The following is a 15,945-nucleotide window of genomic DNA, read 5'->3' as shown; positions in this document are numbered from 1 at the left end:
TACATGTGTCCCCAGTGCAGACAGGCTGTCCGGGGCTTAACGTCCCTGGCTGGGCCCCGGCACCGCAGGGGTTAAGGGCTCCTGGGTGGTCCTAGCAGTCAGGGGCTAATTTGGTCTGGGGCGGCTTCCGTAGTCCCTTCGGCTCTGGCGCGCTGGGGGTTAATTCGTGGCCCGGCTCCAGCCCGCTGGGGGTTAATCCGGGCCGCGGCGGCTCCGGCAGGGGGCGACCCCGCAATGATAACAAACGGGTCACGTGATGCCGGGACAGGTGCCCGGTTGCCCCCCCCTTTTGCCCTGACGTCACCGCCCATTGGTCTCCGGGACAACGGCTCCATCAGCCCGCGCGTCAGAACAGTTCGTCTCTTGGCAACGGCCCGATGTCTCGCTCTTATTCAGCCTCGCGCTTGGGCGCGCGTCTCTCTGGCGTCAAAGTGACGTCAATGGGTCTGTCTCGGTTTTGGCCGGGGGAGGGGCAGTGGGCGGGCGAAGGGGGATCCCGCGTGCTCCTCTGCCCCCAGCAGCCCGCCCAGAGCGCGCGGAGGCAGCCGCCGGAGCAGTAGCGCGGCCGGAGCCGGGGACTGGCGAGCCCCGCGCGCAGGTACCCGGAGCCGCGCGGCGCTGCCCGGGGGGCGCGCGGGGCAGGGGAGCCGCGGGCGGGCGCGCGGGGCGCGGGGCAGGGGGCGCAGCCCGGCCGCGGCGGGGACAGGAGCGAAGCGCCCGGTCTCCCCCCTTGGGCGCCGGGCTCCTCGGCGCAGCCCCCTGCGCGCCCGGCGGGGCAGCCTCGGGCTGGGGCGCGGAGGCTCGGCGGGGGGAGCTGCGGTCCCTGCCGGGCGCTCGGGGCTGCGCCGGGGCTGCGCCGGGGGCTGCTCTTAGCGATGCCCCGGGGGGCCAGGCTGGCAGCGGCGCGGTGACCAGATAGTAAGTGTGAAAAACCGGGACGTGGGTGATAGGCGCCCAGATAAGACCAAGCCCCGATATTGGGAGTGTTCCTATGTCCGGGCGTCTGGTCGCTATAATTGGGAACAACACCGAGGAGTCCTTGTGGCACCTTAGAGACTAACACGTTTATTTGGGCATAAGCTTTCGTGGGCTGAAACCTACTTCATCAGATACATGACAGTGGGTTTTAGCCCACAAAAGCTTATGCCCAAATAAATGCGTTAGTCTCTAAGGTGCCACAAGGACTCCTTGTTGTTTTTGCTGATACAGACTAAAACAGCTGCTACTCTGATAATTGGGAAGCTCTTCCAAGCAGAACCAGGGATGGGGCTGGATCCCAGGGATCTGAAAAGTGCATGGCTATGAATGGGAGTGGGATGGCTTTATTAGCTGCTCTTTGTAGCCTGTCGCTAATACTGGGCTTTTGCTAGGAGGCGACTCCCAGGCTGTTTCTAACCTCGGGCTCTGAGCGAAGCACAGGGGAAAGTTGGTCTCTTGTCTCCCAGAAGTTGGGATGTGCAGTCTGCCTGGCTAGTTCAAAGCTTTTCACCCTGCACAATTTAAAGATTTGGTGAAACCTTTAAAATCTGATTAGTGTTACTTGAGTGTTTTCACCTGGAGGAGAAAGCAAAAGCTCCCTTTGATTTATCAGTGTCTGTCTTATCTTCACACAGGTGCAAGGCTTAAAGAGGAGCGCTTATGCATACCTTCTAAATATTGCTTGTTGCCCACCAAAATCTAAGCCATGGTGATCATGTCCGATTATACCTCTGTTCCCACTCCAAATCAAGCCCAGCGAAGGCCTCTCCGGGTTGGATTTTATGATATTGAGAGGACCTTGGGAAAAGGAAATTTTGCAGTGGTAAAGCTGGCCAGGCACAGAGTAACCAAAACACAGGTGGGTGTGAAATCTACTCTCTAGTTTCATATAGGAAACCAAATTTTAAAGGGCATGAAACTTTCTGGGTAAATTCCACCTCCCCCACCCCTACAAATGTGGTGAAATAAACTAACATACAGTAAGATTGTGGTACAGTACAAAATATAATCAAAGCTATAGATTAAGTGTGATAGTAATAATTGATAAAACTATAGGTGAGGTTTTTTTGTTTCTTAGTGGTATGATAAACACAGCTGATGTAAAACAAAAACACAAATAGATTTAAGAAAATATTGTCAACTGTTTTAACACTTCAATTTAATTATTTAGCCCTATGTGGATTCTTAGAGAGTAGCTAGGGTTGTGCAAATTTAAAGTAATTTGTGTAGAAAGAGAGCATAAAATCTTATTATTTAGACTTGAGTTCCTTAATTTGTTTTTCATTAAATGAGGACGTTATTCAGAAAAAACGCTAAGAATTTTGCATTTTTAAATCTATATGAGTAAAGAGTTTTTTTCTTAGTTGGTTTATAAATTAAACTAAATTTTGTAATCTGTATGTTAAAACCAGACTATGCAATGCATTAGAAAATAGTTTATCGGGGATGATCCTGCATTAAGGGGGTATGGACTAGGTGACTTAATAGGTCATTTGCAGAAATCAGAACTATAGTTCAGTTCATTATTTTATGTGTAACCTTTTTATGTGAAATAGAGAAATTTAAAATATATTGTACAGCCTTCATTTAATAATGGAAACAAGAATCAGTTTGGCAGAACTCATACATTTTAAAGTTGTTTTGTTTGAACAATTCAGAATTTCAGCAGCATAAGTACATATTTTATAAATGTCTGGGTTTGTGTTTTAAATGTATAGGTTGCAATAAAGATTATAGACAAAACAAGATTAGATCCAAGCAACCTGGAGAAAATTTATAGAGAGGTCCAGATAATGAAGCTTTTGAACCACCCCCACATTATCAAGCTGTATCAGGTAAGATCTGTTCTAATGACTGCATTCATGTTAAGTGAATTTGCATCCCATGGGTTTGGTTGCTAATGATCTTATCTTGCACATGGTTTTAAATCACACTTGTGCAGGGAGAGAACTCACATTGTACTTTTTGAAGTATTTAAACAAGTACAATAAGCATTGTATTTAAGATTTTTTTCATTTGTTCTCTTTAAGCAGGTTTATCATATGATTAACCTGAGTGTGGTGGGGTTTTGTTTTGTTTTTAATTTTTTTAATTTTTTTTTTTTATTTTAGTGGAAAGAGTCAAAACTGACTCAAGTTAGTTTTGGATCAAGTGGAATTGATCTTGAAATTGATGGAATTGACTGTTTGTATTTCTAAGGAACTCCTCTTCCCCCTGATTCTTCTGCTTTTTCAGTTTTTAAGAGCTATAGAAATATCCTACTTGTAAATTATACTAGCAAAATTTAAGCTCTTGTAAAATAAAACAGAACCAAACTTGAAGGTCATTTTTTGTTGAAAACTCTCAAATAATGAATCAATGGTCAAACTGAGCTGTTCTAAGATGTATAAAATTAAAGAAAAATGCATTTTTACCTTATTTAAAGACTTTACAGCTACGGCCATTATGCATTTGTTTGCTCCTTACACTAATCATGTTTGTTAGTTTCCAAAACTAACAAAAAAAAAAACCCCACAAAAAAAACCAACCCAACATCTTCCACATTTTGTTTTGTGTGTGGGTATTTTAATTTAGTTCAGTTCTTGTTCCAATAAGTATTAAGCGTAAGGACAAACTAGCGTGCTGTGCAGAAAATAGGATCACTACTGCCTGATGAGCAAGGGCTGCTTTTCAAATGCTAAATATTTGATCTAATTGGCATTTGGTGTAAGTTCTCCCTAATCGTCTTAAACAGTACCATATGGATTTTAGAAGATGTGGTATCACAGTGTGTCTGTGAGAGGGGGAAGGGTAAAAGATGGATTTAGAAATCTAGCAGCAGGTCTGAAATGCAGTGTGAAGTAGTAAATATTATCATCAGTTTGGATCTTTACCTATTTGTTTTTATGTTGTGGAGGTCAATTAACACAAAGTAGAATAGAAGAGCCCGTAAGGCAGGTGCTTAAGTGAAGACATTGGTTATTAAAGCACTTAACATCCATTGAGTACTTGATATTTATATTATTAATCATGAAAAAAATATTTGGTATTAATGTTTGATGTCACTCTTGCCTGTAGAGCTACATAGGATACATAAAGATATTGTAACAGTTCTGTTGATTGCACTTCAGTGGAATGATGCAGGTGAAAATTGTATTTCAAGGCTCTAAAAAAAGTAGTTTAAATCCCACCTTGTTGAACCAGATTGTTTAACTGAACAAATGACACAGGTAATAGATCACAGTTTAACTTTCCAACTGAATTTTCTCCTCTTTGTTGTTGTAACTGATACTGTACCTATTTGTTGGCCACTGAGAAGTAGGGGTGGAATTAGATGACATACTAGTGTTGATGTTGGGTTTTTTGTGTTTTAGTTTCAACACCAGCATCTAACTTTCATCCAGCTGGCACCTTTCCCAGGACACTTAAACTCCTTCCCTTCAGTTTTTTTTAAATTGGAAACCTCTCTTCCTTTTCTCCCTTTTTTATTTGTTTTCATTTGTGCATGGCAGGGAGAGGGCAGGGGAGATGAGAGCGCTCCCTTCCCTCTCTTTGACATATATCCTTTTTCAAAGAAAGTGGAAAATTATGGCCTCTGAAATAGCATTGACACCTGTTTGTTTGTTTGTTTTAACCTTTTGTAAGCCTCTGCCTAAGGAGCAAAAAATACAGTTCTCATTGAAGAGCCATTCTCGATAAATGGCTCATGTTAACATTTGAAACAAAAAGGAAAAATATGTCCCAGTGACTGAAAATAAATGTGAAATGCTGTACGGGGTTGTTTTGGTTTTGGGTTTTTTATTTTTTTTTCTTCTTCTTCCAAAAAAAGGAAGTATATTGGCTAGTCTATAACCTGTTTTATAGAAGTCAGTAACCAATGTTTAAAAGTAAATCAGTACTAGCTCAATAAATGAACTTTTGGCTAGGATTGACACTTGCTGTTGATGGACATGGAGCAATAGAGTTTGCTCAAACAGCAAGCTTTTGTTGCTTGTCCAGCAGAGCTGTCACCTTGCAAACTAATGTATCATATCTGATACCAAGTCAGACTGGGTATATGGTATTACTTCTTCACTGTGTTCTTGCTGTAAATATCTGCTCTAATGATCTCAGTATCTGTTAGCCTTTTTAGCAGAAAGTCCTTGAATTCTGGCAACCTGTTTTTTTTAATTTAAAATGTCCATGAGTGATCAAAAGTGATTACTGAACTCTATTTTCATTAAAAAATGTATTGCAATTGAAGTAAAGCTTGCTGAAATACTCTATAAGCCTGTTTCATAGACATTTGAGGGCATGTGGGGGGGGGGGGGGAGGGGAAGAGTATGGCGGAAGCAAGCAATTGTGTATTTTAGATATGCAAGCATTAATTCATTATCTTTCTGAATAGCTCTGTATGTGAAAGGAATACTGCGGTGCAGGAATGAAGGCCTTTGCTGCCTACAGTTGCTGTAAATAATTGCACTAAGAGGTTCTAGATTTAGGACATGCATTTTTTTCATAAAAACAATTTCAGAGATCTACATTTGTAATGTGTCCTAATTTTTGTTTTGACAGGTTATGGAGACAAAGGATATGCTTTACATTGTTACTGAGTTTGCAAAAAATGGAGAAATGTTTGGTAAGTTCTCACTGAAATAACTAACACTTACCTAGATTTAGAAAACCCTACTTTATTGTTAGTACTCATGTAGGGTAAGAAGATATGTTTTTGACATAGTGTTAAACGTTTCCCAAAAGTCAGAGTCAGGTGTCACAAAAAGTGGTGGATGCAGCTTCCTCAGGATAATGAAAACATACTGCCAGGTGTTAATTCTTGTTCATATTTATTTTTTCTGTGCTACAGATCATTTGACTTCCAATGGACACTTGAGCGAGAGTGAAGCTCGAAAGAAGTTCTGGCAGATCCTTTCTGCAGTGGAATACTGTCACAGCCATCACATAGTGCACAGGGATCTCAAAACTGAGAACCTTCTGTTAGACGCTAGCATGAATATCAAGTTAGCAGGTGAGAATATTTACGTGCTTGCTTTTGCTAAAATATAAAGCAGGAAATGAAATCCTATTTCCACAGTCTTAGAGCTAGGAGCTCCTATAAATATGTAGGATAAAATAAAACTTTTAAAAACGGCGGTATAGGACATAGTGATAGTACTATTTTTCCGATTATATCCTCTTGTTGAAAAAGCATAGGTTAAATGAATAAGTGTAGAACTTCTGTGTAATAAGGGCTTGTGTATGTGGGATAAGGCATACTACAGCGGTGACTTGCATCTGAAGAAGTGGGTATTCACCCACGAAAGCTCATGCTGCAAAACGTCTGTTAGTCTATAAGGTGCCACAGGATTCTTTGTTGCTTTTACAGATCCAGACTAACACGGCTACCCCTCTGATACAGCGGTGTGATTTCTTAAGTGCACTAATGTATTGCACATTTTGGTGCATGTAGACCCTGCTGATGCATGGTAAAATTCCCATAAGTGCACTAGGGAACTGTACTGTGCATTACCCCACCATGTAGACAAGCCCCAAGTCTGCTTTTCCTTTGTTTTCTCTGATTTTGAAATGTTAACCTGGTATTTAATGAAGTCTCACTCCAGACTCTTCTCTTGATTTCAGACTTTGGATTTGGAAATTTCTACAAATCAGGGGAGCCCCTCTCCACTTGGTGCGGAAGCCCACCTTATGCAGCCCCTGAGGTTTTTGAAGGCAAGGAATACGAAGGACCTCACCTTGATATATGGGTAAGCTTTGTGTTCTGTAGTGTTCACGTTTTATGCATCATCAAACTCTTTCTGGGCTTTCATGATTGCTAACTCTACTCCAGTCCCTTATATGCTGTGCTATTTTCTGTTGACAGAGCCTTGGTGTGGTGCTGTATGTCCTCGTTTGTGGCTCTCTGCCTTTTGATGGACCCAATTTACCAACTCTGAGACAAAGAGTGCTGGAGGGACGATTCCGCATCCCCTACTTCATGTCCCAAGGTGCGTTTCCTGGAACCTTAACACCAGAAAACGGGCTACCAATAGGGGGCTGATTGGTAATCTGGGTCTTTTTGTGAAGGAATCAATTTTCTGCCTCTCCATCTGTTAGATTCTGCCTTTGTATCTTTTCAGGTCAATGACAGATGGGAATATTTTGCAATCACACATTGCACTTTCCCTTTCTTAGGTTTTCAGCAGAGTTTCTTTAGTGTTGTACCTGCAGCATAAACTAGCACATTTTCTGTTACACACCTGACAACATCTAAAGGGTTTACACGTTTTCTTTCTTAGATTCAGTATAGATTTTTTTAAAATGGCTAATTCATACCCTTGCAAGCGAAACAAGGTGTTTTTGTTTTTTTTGTTTTTAAATAACATTTTAATGATATTAGGCTGAAATTCTTAGGTGGGTGTAGTTATCTTAAAATATTTTAACTATACACAAGTGGTATATTTTAAAATTCAGAATATGCTGTCAAGGACAGTAAAAACAACAAGGTTTAGTAATCAGGCTCATCCTTGAACAACCTTGTGAAAAGGGGAATTAAAGGATATTGTTACTACTACTACTACTACATTTGGGTTTAAAAATAGGTAAACTTGATTTCTCCATGGTGTTAAGGGCTAGGCCTTAATAGAATCCCTTACCTAATTTAATCTTAACAAAATAAAGCTGTTTACATACAAGTAAGTGCTAGCATGCAGAACAGAAGGGTGTGTCGATATCGGACTATGTGCCAAATTCAGATTTACTGTAAATGGATGAAACATCTGTAGAATTGCACCCACCTAAAACTGGTCTGATATAATGTTGCTGAAGAGACTTCCTAGTGCTGTCTAAATGCAGCAGTAAAATAACAAATAGCCTCTTGTATGTGGCTGTCTTATTTTTACCACTAGTTAAAGGCATTTTCTGTTTTGTCTAGACTGTGAAACACTAATCCGACGGATGCTAGTTGTGGACCCAACTAAACGAATAACCATTGCCCAGATAAAGCAGCACAAGTGGATGCAAGCAGACCCTTCTCTCCAACAGCAGCAATCTTTGTCCTTCTCCATGCAGAACTACAACTCTAACCTGGGTGACTACAATGAGCAAGTCCTTGGGATCATGCAGACTCTTGGCATTGATAGGCGGAGAACAGTTGAGGTGAGCTCTGGCTTGCCCTGCTAGTATGAGTGGTGCATACTTCTTAGCTACTTGCTCGGTGACTAATAAAATGCTGATGGTTAGACAACACTTGCATGCAAATCAGTTACTTAGGAAAGAACAAGAGGTTAGCTACTCAGTTTTATTTTTATATATATGTGTGTCTGATCAAAAACTAACTTTGATTCAGTGTAACTGTATAATGTTCAGTAAAACTTATTCACAAAATATTGGAACAGTGCTGTTAAAATATGATCCCCTGTTGCTGCTTTTTGAGTTCTTTAAGTTGATTCATCTGTGTCTTAATCCTTTTCATATCTTCTAGTCGCTACAAAACAGCAGCTACAACCATTTTGCTGCAATTTATTACCTTCTCCTGGAGCGCCTCAAGGAGTACCGAAACAACCAGTTGTCCAATCGTCCAGCGACGGGCCGTCAGCAAAGACCAAGGAGCTCTGAGCTCAGCAACATTGAGGTAAGAAGGTGAATTATCGAATATAAAGTCACATCTGCTGGTATTCTTATTTTGTTCCTTTGCTGTATCATTTACTTTATTTAGCCGACATTGCTCCCCATAATGTTATGAGAAAGCCATAGAGAGGTCCTCTGAGTCAAACTTAATCTCTGTCCTCAAGCTAGAGGGTACAATATTCCATTCTTCAGCAGGCTGCTGATTGAATTCGGTGCTTGATTGAATAGTAATGGACCATTTCTTAATAACTGGCACTAGTTTGTGGTCCTTAGAACAGTCTTTCTCCAGTGCCGGTCAATAATTCACCAAGTGATCAGGCTTCTCTTTGAAATATACCCTTTCAGAAGCACAGCAATGAAACTTCCTCTGATTCCTTGTTAAAGCCACCTCAGAGAGATTCCATGAGTCAGTTGGATTTTCTTTTCTTTCATTCTTTTTTTAACAAAAAAGGATGGTTGGGGTGGTGATTAAGACACAGAACTGATATCAGGAGATCTGGTTATATTGTCTGCTTGCCACAGACTTCTTATGTCACCTCAGGCAGTTGTCTTAACCTCTCTGTACTTCAGCTTTTCCATCTGTGAAACGGAGTTTCATGGTTTCCTACTTATGTGTGTGCTGGGAGGGTAAATTTGTTAATACTTGCCAAATGCTTTGAGAAGCTTGGATGGAAGATGCTTTAGAAACTCAGTATGCAAAAAACATTTGAGGTTTTGAACTGCAGTTTATAGGATGCCTTCTCTAAATCTATTTTTGCTTTCAGCTGCCTCAAGACAGCCTTGCAAGTGAATCCCTGAGATCATCTCTGCTTTACCATCAACCTCAGAACTTGATTCAGTCATCCTTGCAAGCAGAAATGGATTGTGACATGAACAGTCCATTACAGGTTGGTGCTCTCAGCTAAATGTCACCCATGGGTTTTTATTGTTCTATCAATTTGACATGGCAAAGGTTAAAAGTATATTTAGCGCTTGCCTGCTTCTGGCTCTCCACCCCTCCCTCCCCAAAATTTAAACATTAAGATATAAATATGTCACAGTGCCTTTCATCACAGTGTGCATAATAAAGGCACAGTGAAGGGTTTTGCAAAGCTCTAACAAATGAGAATATTTTTGCAAAAATAAATAGTTTTTCACTTATTTCCTGTATTCTAATGTCTTTGCAGCCAGTATTCTTTCCTGTGGATCCCAACTTCAATGGTCTCTTCAGGAATCGCTCCATTTCTCCCAACAGTTTGCTAGAAACCACCATTAGCGAGGAGGTGAGGCAGGAGAAAGAACTGGAGGAGGAAATCAAGGCATTCAACCCTCTTCACCTCCCCAGCAACACCAGCAGGAGGCACACGCTGGCTGAAGTCACTACTCATTTCTATCCGTGTACCCCTCCATGTAAGTCCTGCAGGGTGGAAGGTCTCTGAAATACGGGCTGTGAGGGATGGACTATGGTCAGTAATAAATGGTCTGCAATGTTCACTCTTTGGGTATTTTTTAAATTTAAATAACATGGTTTCTGAAAACTCTCCTAGAAATTACATAATATTGCCCAGTTGTATTACTCGGGAGAGACCCCAGTTATCAGTAGTTTGGGAGCTTTTTTAGTAGTTACCTACGTATTTTTAAAGATAAATGTTCTTTCTTTAGATCAGTGGTTCCCAAACTTGTTCCGCCGCTTGTGCAGGGAAAGCACCTGGTGGGCCAGGCCGGTTTGTTTACCTGCCGCATCCGCAGGTATGGCCGATCGTGGCTCCCAGTGGTTCGCTGCTCCAGGCCAATGGCAGCCGCTGGAAGCGGTGCGGGTCGAGGGACGTACTGGCCGCCGCTTCCAGCAGCTCCCATTGGCCTGGAGCAGCGATCTGTGAGTAGTGGGAGCCGCGATTGGCTGAACCAGCGGATGCGGCAGGTAAATAAACCGGCCTGGCCCACCAGGTGCTTTCCCTGCACAAGCGGCGGAACAAGTTTGGGAACCACTGCTTTAGATCATACCCTCCAAACTCCTGCCTGCATCCCTCCACCCCAGTAAAACCTGGTAAAGTGAGTTAGGGTCCCTTGTCTATTGGAATCAATAGCAATGTTGCCATTGACTTAGCTGGAGCAGGAGAGAGCCTTGTGCAATTAAAAAAAACCCAAAAATCTATGTTAGGGCTCTAGCGCCAAATAGCACATAGTAAGTGCTGATCTCAGGGAACCAAATTCTACATTGGGTGTGATCACTCAAGGTTGCAGGTGTACACTGAATTCAGATTATTTATGACCTCAGCAACCCTTGATGAAATCATGTCCTAGTACAATATGAGTTGCTGTTCTGTTGTTATCTGAGACTTTTGATGCTGGCAGGTTATGTTTAGTTGCAGTGTAGGTGGACAGACTAATCTGACAGCAACTTTTTCTTTCTGTACTCCATTTTGGAAATGTTCTCTCTTCACCTTCCCCTTCTCCCCTTCATCTGTAGGCATAGTCATTTCCTCTTCGACAAGCCCCACAGAAGGAACTAGTTCAGACAGCTGCCTCACCTCATCTTCAAACAACAGCTCAGTGGCTCTGAGCAGCTGTTTGGCAGATCAAGTAATGACTGGTAACCCAGCCACAGCCAGGATGACATCACCATTTCTGACTTTCCAATCTGACACTCCAGGGCTGCAAGCCCAGGACTGCATGGGAGGTGCTTCTCTGCTGCCTGTCAGCTTCCAGGAAGGAAGACGTGCATCTGATACCTCATTAACTCAAGGTAGTTCTTTTCTTGCTGTGTAGCTGGTTGTATGCTTTTTTTCTAATTAGCAACACAGGGTAATATTTTGGGAAGCTTACTCTGACTTATCGATCTTAGGGCTTTCTGTGGTGTCCATCATGATAGTGCCATACAACATGAAGGATAACTTGACTTCATGTAAGTCACCTACACCAGAGGTTTCCCAAATGCTGGCTCCACGTACCAATATAGAATTTCCCATTTTTGTGACTGCTATCCTAGGTGTTCCACTCTGTTACATTGAGTCCGGCACACCAGTACTGCCCACTTCCAATCTAGTTGTACATACCCCAATCTATGGTCATGCTTGAGCTGCTCCAAACCACAGTCTTGCACGTGCATAAGCTTCATTGCTGACCATAGGGCATGCAGCTGAATGTGAAGTGTCTGGTTCACCTGAAGTCTCACGCTGGTAAACTAGTGCAGTTGCCCAGAGAGGCTGGGAATTGCTGATAAGTGAAGCACCCAGATGGGCATCCAGGCAAAACACTAATGATGAATTAAAAATTTTTTCTTGCTTCTAGGCTTGAAGGCATTTAGACAACAGTTACGAAAGAATGCTAGAGCCAAAGGTTTCCTTGGGCTGAACAAAATCAAGGGCTTTGCTCGTCAAGTGTGCCAGTCTTCATCCGCTCGGGCAGCACGCAGTGGCATGAGCCCTTTCCAGCATTCTCAGCAGAACACGTGCATGTACAGCAACGGAGGAAGCAGCAGAGAGGGCCGAAGCCTGCTCGAGGAGGTGCTGCAACAGCAGAGGTGAGAAAGCGTACTTAGTATAGAGACTCGAACAAGGCAGGGACATACCATTTGTTTGTAAGGACATTATACTCCGTGTTGAACTTCCTCTGCAAAGAAATGTTCATTTTTTCATAATACCTCGTTTTTGGTTAGGGAGCGAGGTTGAGGGTTAGGACTACTGGGTTCTCTTCCTGGCTCTTGCCATGTGACAGCAGACAAGCCTCTTATATAAGCAGAGTTACAGAGAAGTTATTTGTGAAATGAGTATGATGCTGACCTACATATTTCACAGGAGCCCTTAGGTTTTAAGATCATCATGTAGATTTTAAGATAGTCACATCAAAAGCCATATGTATTGGAAGGGCAAAACATACTACTTCTGCCTGTCAAAGCTTTATTTTTGTTTAATTTGGGGGAAAGATTCTTTCCCCTTTCTTCAACTTTCCTGTGGCATGGATATAGAGCCTTGTAATTTGGTAGTTACAGCTCACAAGTGGAGCACAGTCCTTAGTCACTTAAATGTATATTCATAGCAGACCAAATTGTGACCTGATTATGCTGTTGTAATGTCCAAAGATTACCATATTTGTATCTAGCTTTGCTAAACTGTTGCTTTAAATGCACCAGTAAGGTCAGTAATGGTTGGGGAAGTGCTACAGGGAAGAACAGCGTGATCAAGAAGTATTAATTTCCTTCACTCTTGAATCCTATTCAGAATGCTCCAATTACAGCATCACCAGTTGATCCAGCCAACATGTCACCAGCCCTCTCGGGTGTCTGCAACACACTGCATCCTCTCTCCTGACAGTACAGACACTTACAAAACATCTAACTCTCTTCTGCTGTCAGAGCTACGAAGGGAGAACTCATTTGAGCTGGCATTTGGTGGCAACACCCAGCTGCTCCAACCTCACCTCTTTGGAGTCAGTGTCTCACCAGTGTCTTCAGCTGCTCATCTTCTAGACACCCAGCTGTATATCAGCAGCAATGTCTCTCCGATCACCACCAACAACTTCTCTCAGCAACAGAATTTCTCTGTGCAGTCTCCGAGCTATGATGCTGTCACTTTGCAGAATGGGGACTGTGAAATGGAGGACCTCACTTCCACCCAGCTAGGGAAGTTTGTCCTGGTGAAATGAGAGCTCCTGCTGTTGTAGCTCACACACCTCTTTTATTTTTGCAAAGAACTTCCACCATCGTTCCACAGCATTAGTTCCATGGATGGCTGGTGGCGTGTGGATGAGTGACTCTCAGAAGCAATAAATTTTGAAGTATGTGAAGAGGCTGTCTGGTTCAGAAAGCTAACAACTTTATAGAACTGAAACAAGCAATATGTATGTCTTTTGGCTTCTATTATTCTTGCACTGAACAAATATGAATAGAAACTGAAAAACGTTTTTGAAGAAAATGAAGGGTGAAATGAGGGGTGGTAGGGGGTGGGAGCAGGGATGGATGAGGCCGGGTAGAACACTTTGGTACTGTACTCAAGTCAGACCAATACAGCTCTGCTGTTATGCAAGACTTTAACAGCTGTCAGTAGTGGTGACACAGCAGGGAGAGGCTTTTCAAAGAAGGGACCAGAGCCTCCCTTTTTCACAATATTCATTTATGGGCTTGTGAAGCTGATTACCTCTTAAAAAAACCAGTGGCATGCAACATTATGCATTGATAAAATTAAAAATGGAAGCATTGCCATTTGTTTTTGTTTAGTTGATACTCACTTTAAAGGAACCAACACCTCCTCCCTAAAAACACTTATGCTTTAAATGAAAACTGTGAACTTCTTGCTTGATCTATCAGCTAGAACAGCTAAAAAAAAGTTCTAATTGTTAGCACAGAAGCAATTAATCTCTTTCAGAATTTTATCCCCTGATATGATGATCCAAATTGTGTAATGTCTTTTTTGGTTTTGTTCTAAATCTCTAGGAATCTTTTCATAAATGTTGTCTAAGTTGTTTTCCCTGTATTCCTGCAGAGGCACTGGGATTGAAATTAGTAAAATTGGGCTGTGGGGTGGAATGATTTCTTTCAAAAAGCCCCCCAGATGTTGCCTTTGAAGTTGCCTGAGGGATATTTCTTAGTGCTGCACATTTTATTTCTGCTGCTAATTACGTTTTTACGCATTTCATTATCAGGGTCCAGCTAGAACTGACTCTTGGGAAACGTGCAATATCTAGGTTATAATTGTACAAAAACAAAAGGAATAGGCTAGAACAGAATTCTACTCTAAAGGAGTACAGCTATTTCTGAACAAAACTATTAAAACTGAGTGAAACAGCACAATCTTTGAGTGTTCGTTTTTGGTTTTTTGGTTTGTTTGGGTTTTTTTTGGCATATTATCAATGAGGTTTTTGATTAGGTGTTTTTATGTATGGTTTTTAATACTGTATATGTGTATAAATAGGAAGCAGAAAACAATATATACACTACTTATTTTTTTATACTTTGTAATATGCTTTTATTGTGTTTCTGGTGTAAACTCCCTCTCTGATAGTGTGACTTCTGTTGGTGTCAGTGGAAGTTCGTGTGTATAAAGGGGATAATAGACCACAACTTCCTACAAGAATTGGTGGGGTGAGGGTTCAGCTTTGGTAGCAGGTGAGCAAGCAGTGAGCCAGCTTAGCCAAAAGTTACCATCCGAATGTCAGAAAAATAGTTTCATTCTATCTAAATGCTTAAAGGACCCAGCTCTTTAGTGTGACACAGGGTGCCTTCAAGTTACCTTGGCTTCTTGCAACCTGCAGTATTACATGTTTAAAAAAAAAACAAAACAAAAAACAAATCCTACTTTAAAAAAAAAAAAGCCAAAGATCAACCAGGTTAATTGGTTTGAGGGGGAAGGGGTAAAGGTGTTATGTGGCTCAGTGTCTGTGGCTTTTCATAAATTACCTTTTTATCTGTGTACAGTATCTGCGTGTCTGTATTGATATATCTCTAGCTTGCTGCTGCTGCTGGTACGTGGTCTGGAAGCTTCAAGGTGTAGGGAAATTACTTAGATTGAATCTTCGACTGGTGCCTTGCAGCGGAGAAAACACCAAAGTCTCATGCTAATTTGCAAAGTTTTTGGTTTTTTTTGGTTTTTTTTTTAAAGGGGGAGAGGGAGGAGGGAGAGAAGAAACCAGCTCATTACAGAGCAGCAACTTTGCCATAGTCTCATGAGATAGCACACGTACTTAATACACAGAATTGTTTTCTTTTTTACATTTGTTTTAATGCCATAGATCAAAGGCCACAGAGCGTCTTTTGTTTCCTGTTCTAAGCAATGACAAGCACTTTACTTTCATAGGTTTTTCTGTTTGTTTTTTCCTTTTCCAATTGCTGTAGAGCCTCTTTGGAATTTATTCCTGGAGCAGAAAGAGGTCACTTTTAATGTTTGGTTTTTGTAGATATCTTGACAGTGCTGTTCTGCAGACTGCAATGCAATAGGCTATTTAAAGACACTATGTGATTGGTTTAATTAAGATGTATAGTTTATTTTTTACCATGACTGAACAGATCATTTTATTTCTTATGTTAAAATGAGAAATGTACACCAAAATGATTGATGTGTTATTTAATATTTAAATAAAAATGTTTCAAAATATTTGTCTTGTGTATTGTAACTTGATTCTGCAGGGCTTTTTCTTCTGAGAAGCTCTGACATATCAACTTCACTTATTTCTGTATGATTTGTGGATTTTAGGGTACATTTAAAGCTTAAGTCCATAGGATATTACTGGCATTTTTATTACATTACTAAATAAGAGGAATAGCTGTCTTAGAGGGCTGGTAATCGAGCCTTTCACCTGTAGGTAATGTCAGACTCCGTCTCACGTCTGTGGTAATCAAGTGATGCTATCTGACAGTACAGTGATCTATGCAATGCAAATGGTTTAAGCTTGGTTCTGTTCCTAGTAGACAAG

The 15,945-nt window shown here is 41.6% G+C and overlaps 1 protein-coding gene across 3 annotated transcripts; it reads left to right on the top strand.

The window, feature by feature from the left end:
• Positions 1–365: 365 nt before the first annotated feature.
• SIK1 (salt inducible kinase 1) lies at positions 366–15,626 on the top strand. Of its 3 annotated transcripts, none has more exons than XM_045002600.1 (14): positions 366–444; positions 1,614–1,837; positions 2,697–2,813; positions 5,512–5,575; positions 5,801–5,962; positions 6,574–6,698; positions 6,815–6,938; positions 7,865–8,088; positions 8,414–8,563; positions 9,324–9,446; positions 9,726–9,948; positions 11,009–11,284; positions 11,830–12,061; positions 12,759–15,626. In XM_045002600.1, exons 2-14 carry the CDS (start codon positions 1,685–1,687, stop codon positions 13,180–13,182), a joined length of 2,397 nt encoding a protein of 798 aa, XP_044858535.1. In that variant the 5' UTR covers positions 366–444; positions 1,614–1,684; the 3' UTR covers positions 13,183–15,626. The 3 variants fall into 3 exon arrangements, with proteins under 3 accessions (XP_044858535.1, XP_044858533.1, XP_044858534.1); XM_045002598.1 differs by lacking the exon at positions 366–444 and adding an exon at positions 454–598; XM_045002599.1 differs by lacking the exon at positions 366–444 and adding an exon at positions 901–918.
• Positions 15,627–15,945: the final 319 nt, after the last annotated feature.

Source organism: Mauremys mutica, chromosome 1 (genome assembly GCF_020497125.1).
Source record: "Mauremys mutica isolate MM-2020 ecotype Southern chromosome 1, ASM2049712v1, whole genome shotgun sequence".
Taxonomy (NCBI): domain Eukaryota; kingdom Metazoa; phylum Chordata; order Testudines; family Geoemydidae; genus Mauremys; species Mauremys mutica.
Note: the sequence above shows the minus strand (reverse complement) of the source record. Positions and strands in the feature narration are given on the sequence as shown.